Source organism: Henckelia pumila, chromosome 1, assembly GCF_033568475.1.
Source record: "Henckelia pumila isolate YLH828 chromosome 1, ASM3356847v2, whole genome shotgun sequence".
NCBI classification, from domain to species: Eukaryota; Viridiplantae; Streptophyta; class Magnoliopsida; order Lamiales; family Gesneriaceae; genus Henckelia; species Henckelia pumila.
The window spans coordinates 83,728,759-83,737,131 of record NC_133120.1 but is presented as its reverse complement, the minus strand read 5'-3'; the positions used below and the strand labels follow the sequence as shown (position 1 = coordinate 83,737,131).

Sequence of the window (8,373 nt, the reverse complement as noted above, 5' to 3'; positions counted from 1 at the left end):
ATATTAATAGAACATGAATTAAATATCGATCAAAACAAAGACGAGTAATAAATTAATGTGCATGTCTTTTTATTATCGTAGCAGTGTATCCAATGATTTATGTTGTATCACTTTGACACTATCAATTAGTGTCAGTCTTGTTGAGACATAAACATATACTATCATAATGATAACATCTCGTTAATATGGATGTGATTACCAAATGACTTATTTATTCATGAGTAGCTTGGCTATAGCTAGATTTTCTGTTTTCACAATATCATCCAAAAACATAAAATATCCCTTGCGAGGTTTTAAGAGTAAATAATTCAGAGAGTTTTTGCAAAAGATTATACTTTTATAAAAGTGATTAAATTTATAGATTATAAAAAAGTTAAAAAAATCAAAAGTTGGGTAGTATTTGATAAATAGGTGATTAGAGTGATTTTAACATTAACCTTTTTATTATAATCACTTTTCAAGAATCATCATCAACATATGACTAGTTTTTTGATTTCAATTAAGTTAATCATAAATTAACACATAACTTGGGTTTAAGAAACAGACAAAAGTGATTTTTTTAAGTCAAAATCTAACAATAACTTTTTTTAGTGATTGCAAACACTCTCTAAATATCTAAAAATACATTAAATTCGCTTTTATTTTTTTCTCTCTCTCATTTTTTTTTATGAAAACACAATATATGACAAAATAAAAACTCCCATGTAAAATTTAATGCGACCAAATTCTTGCGATACAATTGCATTTTATACAAATTTATATATCTATACTGTAATATATATTATAGTTAAGCATATTAAAGTGGCCTGCTATAAGTATGGCACGATACAAAAAAAAATTTTCATTCCCCCAATTTTACCTCGACATTATATGAGGTCATTAGTAACAATGTTTTTGGAAATAAAAACTTACAGTGTTCTGATGTTATAATTTTTTTTAAAAAAAACAATTCATTATGATAATGTACGTGCTCAAAGATTTAAAAACTATAAATTTAATATTTATAGTAATAATAGAGCAATGGACAATAAAAAATTAATTTAAAAATTATAAAAAGGTACACCAACATAGTAAATATTACAAATTGTATGGCTTTTTTGGTGATTGTACTAATACGATATCATCACTGAATAAAAAAATATGATGTCCGACTTGGTGCCCTTTATTACTACATGTTTACTATTTTTTTAATTATTGTATCTTTAGACAATGTCCCCCATTCAGCCATAAAGTCGGCACTCTCCAACGTCGGAATAAGTAATTAATTATGTACGTTTGTTATAAACTAATAATTATTGTTGTTATTCAGATAAACCATTTTAAAAAGTTTTTTCGGAGCAATAAAAGTTGCAAAATATATACAAGTGTATCATATATACATCTTCAATTTTTATATTTTTTATTGAAAAAAGAAAAACAATCTGGCAGCCAGCTAATTACCCCACACATCAGTGTGCACGGTAACAAAATTTTATCAATATATATTCGCTACGGGTATATAAAATATAAGGGTTTGATTAGTTGAATCAAGGTGTTGAAGATAGACCTTTTTTTTTTTCCTATTGAAGATTGAAAACAGAGTGCAATACAATTTTGAATAAAGTATGTATCTTGTAAGACGGTTTCACGGATTTGTTTGTGAGACGAGTCAACTCAATCACTCAACTCATATTTACAAGAAAAACGATATTTTTGACATAAAACATAATACTTATTAATGACTTGTGTCGAATATGATATAGATTTTACAAAATTAACTCGTGAATCTATATCATCAAAGTGTTTCTGTTTTGAATAATACAACACAATCTTAAAAATAAATTGAAAATGCATCGATTTTGAAAACAACTCTAAGAATTTCACAGTAAACAAATAAAAAATAAAAAAATATTTTTAGAAGTTCAGTTATGCCTCCTTCTGAATTAATCTTGCCTTGTTATAAGGGTAGTATGTGGATGATAATAGAATTGCTTTTGAGAAAAAACTAACTTTTTTCTTTTGCTTTCATGGAGTGAAATTATCAAATGATCGACACTGCTTTTATTTTTTAATATTTTTTAATTACTAAATATTATTTTATCTTAATCTATCTTAATATAAATTTTATTGATAAATTTTTTGTTCCGAAAATAGTATTTTTCTAAAAAAAATCTTTTATATTATAATTCTCTATATTTGCAAATTCGATCATATATTTATCTAAATTTTTAAAATTTTAAATTTATCGTGTTTAGATAATTAAATTTATCGTGTCTAGATAATTTCTCAAATATATAAGCATGCAAGCTATCCCAATTAGCCCTACTAAATATAATTAAACACACACACATACATTATACATACAAGCAAATTAGCAATCAATCTGATTAATTAATGTCAAAGTAGAATTATTATTGAACCAAGCGAGAAGCTTAAATTTAGGGGATCAAACAGCCCATTTAAATTGGGTCTAAATATTAGGACCCAATATTTTGAATTGTAAGTTGGGCTGATTTTGTTCTCTCATGGAATGGATCCAATAACATTTTATAAACTAATTAAATCAACATTTTTTTTCTTAAAAGTATTTTTTACTTTTTAGAAAGGGTGATATTTATTTTTTTTTCAAAAAAAAAAAAATTATGACGGAGAAACTACTCGATGCTAAAACAACTTTTTAAAAAATATTATCATTTTGATAGATATTTTTTTAATTTTGGAAATTATTTATTTATATCTTTTAAATTGTAATTCAGTCCAATATATTATCTGGAAATTTTTTTATCGGAGTTTCGAATTATAAGACAATATTCTTCAATAAATAGAATAGGAAAAAACAAATGTTGGGCAGTTTTCCTCAAACAAATTTATTGAAGTTGTTGGAATTATGTATTTGAAGATCCCAAAAAAAAGGTCTCCATCAACATAATCTATTCTTGGACAATAATAATAATAATAATGATAATAATAATAATAAAAAATAGGTATCTTGTGAGACGGTCTCACAGATCATTATCTGTGAGATGAGTAATGATCCGTGAGACGGATTAATACTACTAATAAAAATTAATATTTTTATATGAATAATCCAAACAAAATATTCTTTTCATATATCCGTGAGATCGTCTCACATAAGTGATTGGTGGAATCAGAATATTTTGGTGAGAATAACTGAATAAGGTTACGTTAAGCAGTTGAACTTTACTGTCCCAACACTCCATAGCTGATTTTTTGAACAACAACTACAGTTGACCATAACTTCATGATTAATATTTGATTAAATTGTTTAGGTTTGAATCTGTGGCTTCTTTTATTTCACACGTGTGTGAACATAAATTTTTTTTTTAAGAACAAATTATATCGAATTTCGAAATTATATCCTAATATCACACTAAAAAGTGAAAATTTTCCGCACAATCGACGAGACTTGAAATTAAATGTCTCCACACACACACTTTTTTTTGTTGTTGTTGGTGTGTTCATGAAATTATGAGCCAGTACAGTATCAGCACACACTTTCTCCATCAACTAAAGAATTATATTTTCAATAATTAGTCCGTTTGATATATTTAATAATTATGTAAAAAATAATTAAATGAAAATTTCTACTCAATCTAATCCAACAAATTTAAACATATATATAATTTTAGATGATGCAACAACCTACCATCGATATCTTTGGTAATATAAGACAAAATGACAAAAATCGTACGATAGTCGACACTCATAAATATTGATAAATGTCAAAACATGTTTTTTATGCCACTTTTACTACCATATTTAAGTCTCGTATTGTTAAAAATAAATACATCTCAATCTCATGTGCTAAAGCCAAAAACTAAATTTCGTTTCATATATCAAATAAATCATAATAGAACATGTGAGACACCTATCGTGGAATTATCATCGATCGTACACCAATAAAATATTATTTTAACAACAATAATTAGAAAACATATATATTTTTAAAATTAAAAATATGGCCTACAAATAAGCGTAAAATTGATTGACGTTACACGTGGAAAAAGGGAGAAATTAAAAGAACCACCCCTAAAAGCAGCTGTGTACATATAACAAAGAAGAATGAAATAGTAAACAGCTCCAAGCAAAGAAATGGTATTTCTTGAGGCGTCGGCAGAGGAAAAGTGTATCTATAGATGTATGTATATTGCAGTTGAACGGTTGACCTGATCCTCCGCCGCCCTCCGCCGCCTGCCTGTCAACATCTACGACCACCCACCCTCTCACCTTTTCCGACAACCTTAAACCTCCCATTCTTGGATTGCAATGGCCACTCCGCAAGATATCCAAATACGAGTCCACTCACGGCGGGGAAGCAACATGATCCACCCTGTATCGTTGGAGTCACCGCAGCCCGCCGCAACCCCGAGCCCGAACGCCGTTATTTACCGAGAAGTGAAGCATTTCAAGAAATGGTTTCCCTGGCTGATACCTTCCTTTGTGATTGCAAACACCGTGATGTTTGTCATCACCATGTATGTGAATAATTGCCCCAAGAATTCGGTTTCTTGTGTTGCCAGGTTTCTGGGAAGGCTTTCTTTTCAGCCATTTGGTGAAAATCCTCTTCTTGGGCCATCTTCTTCAGCGTACGCCTCTTTTTGTAGCCATCCCCTTTTAGTATTTGGTATTTTGTTTCAGCATAAAGATTCTGGCTTTAGTCTTTAGTGTGTTTTTATTATACCCTTTTGCTAGTAGGATGTGTTTGTGAATTTTGATTCATTTTGTCTTGATTTTCATGAAGGAAACTATATATTGATGTTGAAATGTATGACTTGTGAATTTAAGTTATAATCCTGTAAGAATTGAGTAAATTTTTGCCTTTTGGGAATTGGGGAGAGAATTTCATGTTTTCGAGTCATATGATACATCAAGCATTTGTTTGGAGCACTAACGGGTCATCCATTGATATCGATATTTAGGAATCAAAAGTGCTTCATAGAAACAATCCCAAACACTACCTAGTCAGCTAGTCTCTGAATAAAGGAGAAGCTGTTTTGTCATCACAGCTTTGACTTTGAACAGGACTTTGTTATGTTAACAAATATGCGGATGGCAAAATCTGATATTTCTGATGGCACTAGTGCTAAACCATCTTCTGCAATTACAAATGTTTCGTCTACGGTGGAAAACTATGTACTGTCATGATAATCCGAGGGCGTGTCAATTTAAGGTTACTTAAGATGGTTCTGATTTCATTTTAAACACGAATCTTCTATGAGGACAACCAATGACTCGTGGTTGCTGGTATTTGAGATGAGGAATTTTACTCTTCTTTTTTAAATATGTTGACATAAGATTTTTCCCTGAATATGGTAGATTATTACATTTACATCATCCTATTTGTTTTGGACACGAACTCTGTTACTCTAATTTTTTTCGTGCATGCAACAATTAATGATTTTGCAACATTTCATTATACTGTTGTATAGTACTAAAGTAATGAATTGATTTTACCTTTCTTGATTTTTTTCTCTTAGTACGGAAGAAAGTATAATTTTGATCATGCCATCTAAAAAACGAGATCCAAATCTTTTTTTCAGGTTAGAGAAGATGGGAGCCTTAGACGTTGGTAAAGTCGTCCACAAACATGAAGGATGGCGGCTTATCACTTGTATCTGGTTACATGGTGGAGTTTTTCACTTACTTGCCAACATGCTGAGTCTTTTAGTCATCGGCATTCGGCTCGAACAGGAATTCGGATTTGGTATGTAACACCTGACTATGATTTTATCATCTGTAAATTTTCTACTTATTTGTTTAATAATTACAACATCGACACGATTTTTAAGAAAATATTCTGGTATAATCATTTTAATCTTGGCCTCGAAATGGATTTCAAACTGCTTGACCATAACAAGGCATTTCTTTCAGTCGCTGAAAGGAGTTGTTTTTATATAAATTATTCACTTGATTTTCTAGGCACACCGCCATGAAGAGTTTATGATCGATTCTATATGAGTTATGGTAATTTATTTTTTTGCAACTCTTATATCATTATCCTTGTGAAATGATTCATTGTTTTTCGCTATTGCAGTACGTATTGGCTTGCTTTATCTTATATCTGGACTTGGTGGTAGCTTGCTATCTGCTCTCTTTATTCAGACAAATATATCCGTTGGCGCCTCTGGTGCACTTTTTGGATTATTGGGAGGAATGCTTTCCGAGCTTATCACTAATTGGTCTATATATGCAAACAAGGTACATGCATTTTTCATACGATCTCAAGATGGTAGCACTCATACATGTCAGATAAATAGTAGGTTGTATTGGTGTTACTGTGGTATCAATGGGCGAAGCTTCATGCCAGAAGACTGTGGCTGAACAAAAATTATTTAATTTTTTTGTCTTAAACTTCTTAAGAATACAAATTTCACCCATCTTCCCCATATCGCCCCTCTTATGTGACATGACTTTCAGGTTTTAATTTCAACTAACAAAACCTTTTGTTTAGGTCGCGGCTTTCTTGACCCTAGTGATAATTATCGCAATCAATCTGGCCGTAGGGATTCTTCCACACGTTGACAATTTCGCTCATATTGGAGGGTTTTTATCAGGATTTCTACTCGGTTTTGTGTTCCTAATCCGCCCCCAGTTTGGATGGGTGAATCAGAGATATGCTCCTCCAGGATATTACTCAACATCAAATAGTCCTAAATTTAAGACTTATCAATGCATACTTTGGTTGGTTTCTTTGATCCTTCTGATCGTTGGGTGAGTTCGTGAATCTTGAAATCATATTTTTCCTCCATTTTGCTCTTCTTTCCATTGTAAAAACTCCTTTTTAATATAGCATCACGGTTGGCATGGTAATGCTGCTTCGTGGAGTTGATTTGAACGATCGTTGTTCATGGTGCCATTATCTAAGTTGTGTTCCCACTTCGAGGTGGAGCTGCAACACGCAGCCTGTTTCGTGCCAGGTTAGAAAGTTGTTCCGACTCCCCTTTCAATTTCTTGATTAGGCCTGGACATATTCTTTCTTGCACCCACGTTCTTATATGTACAAATTTGAGTCTAAAAACATATGTTTCACCCCCTAGCTCAATAGCATAGTTTTTCTTATCTGCAGGCTGAGCAAATTGGTAGCCAGTATACGTTGACGTGCTCGAACAGCAGCAAAAGCAGGACATATTCGTCGTTGAATCTAACAGCAACCCAGATCCAGGGGTTATGTGCACAGCTCTGTCGATGATGAATGTTTCCACCGCTCTTCGTCACATGTTTTTAAGATAAAATTTAAAAACAGGCTATTATACTTGTGTGTTAGTTGTGTCCTCTGTATGAAATAATGCGATTGTGGAGTAGATGATCTGGAATCAGTTGAACTAAGTTGTGATTCTTTGTAAATTATAACCTATTGAGTTTTTTTTATATATATAAAAATATATTTAATTATTTATCATTGATTTGTAAAATTTATTGCAAATTATAGTGCAAAATACAGAATTCTAGACGCTAACTATAGTCTATAGAACGAAATGCTACATATATCTCTGTTGGATGATGTGATTTCCTTATTGGATCTTCCACCTTGTGCACATATATATCCCATGTGAAGTTTCAATGGAAGGATGCCCGTCAAGTGAGACCAATAGAAATATATTTGATAAAAAAAAAATTGTTGAAAAATAATTTAATTTGAAGACGAAAATATAAACCATGCTCTTTGAAACTTCTGCCATTTTTTTTTTGCCCCATCTCTCGCTAGATCTTTGGAGACAATCAAACAAAAGTCTAAGCAGAGCATAACTTACGTTTAGCAGTGTTAATGAATGGAATCGAACTGGGTATTTAAAGCTTTAATTTGGCTATTGATTTAAAACTTGGAACACTCTTAAAAATTTTGTTCGAATGAAAGCTTGAGTTTTAGTTTGACCTGAAAATTAGAACATGCTATTGATCGAAAATAAAGATCAAAAAGATTAAAAATATATTTTATTCAATATATAATAATATAATATTATAAAAAAATATTAAAATTGGAGAACGGTTCGTGAAGTACTTCGCTATGTAAGCTTGAATGCGGCTCGAAAAGAAATTCGAATATATATTAGCTTGGATTGGATTCAATTGTTTCAAATACAAATCAAATATTTTTAAAATATATTGGAAAAAGAGTCTACTCGATTTATTCACACATTTGTTTAATATAATAATAATAATAATAATAATAATAATACGTCAACACAATGCTTTTAAAACCGGACCATCGTTTCGACCACGAGCTGGTTACGGGTCAAATCTGAAACAATCTCAAACACCGTTTTTCCGGTTAACTAGCTCGGAACCTGTCAAACCCGATCAAGAACCGTGAATCATTTCAAAATCGGTTCGACCGGTTCATATATATATATATATATTTAAATGTAATTATTT

General features: G+C 31.1%; 1 protein-coding gene across 1 annotated transcript; it reads left to right on the top strand.

The window, feature by feature from the left end:
• Positions 1 to 4,056: 4,056 nt before the first annotated feature.
• Positions 4,057 to 7,396, top strand: LOC140893336 (RHOMBOID-like protein 1). The gene is made up of 6 exons (XM_073302396.1): positions 4,057 to 4,586; positions 5,541 to 5,704; positions 6,035 to 6,198; positions 6,452 to 6,711; positions 6,791 to 6,917; positions 7,067 to 7,396. Exons 1-6 carry the CDS (start codon positions 4,267 to 4,269, stop codon positions 7,187 to 7,189), a joined length of 1,158 nt encoding a protein of 385 aa, XP_073158497.1. The 5' UTR covers positions 4,057 to 4,266; the 3' UTR covers positions 7,190 to 7,396.
• Positions 7,397 to 8,373: the final 977 nt, after the last annotated feature.

Excerpts from the sequence above, each read along its gene's own strand:
- LOC140893336 (XM_073302396.1), top strand. The coding sequence starts at position 4,267 with ATGGCCACTCCGCAAGATATCCAAATACGAGTCCACTCACGGCGGGGA. Across the intron at positions 6,199-6,451 it reads GGTCTATATATGCAAACAAG|GTCGCGGCTTTCTTGACCCT; the intron begins GTACATGCATTT and ends CCTTTTGTTTAG. Across the intron at positions 6,918-7,066 it reads CGCAGCCTGTTTCGTGCCAG|GCTGAGCAAATTGGTAGCCA; the intron begins GTTAGAAAGTTG and ends TCTTATCTGCAG.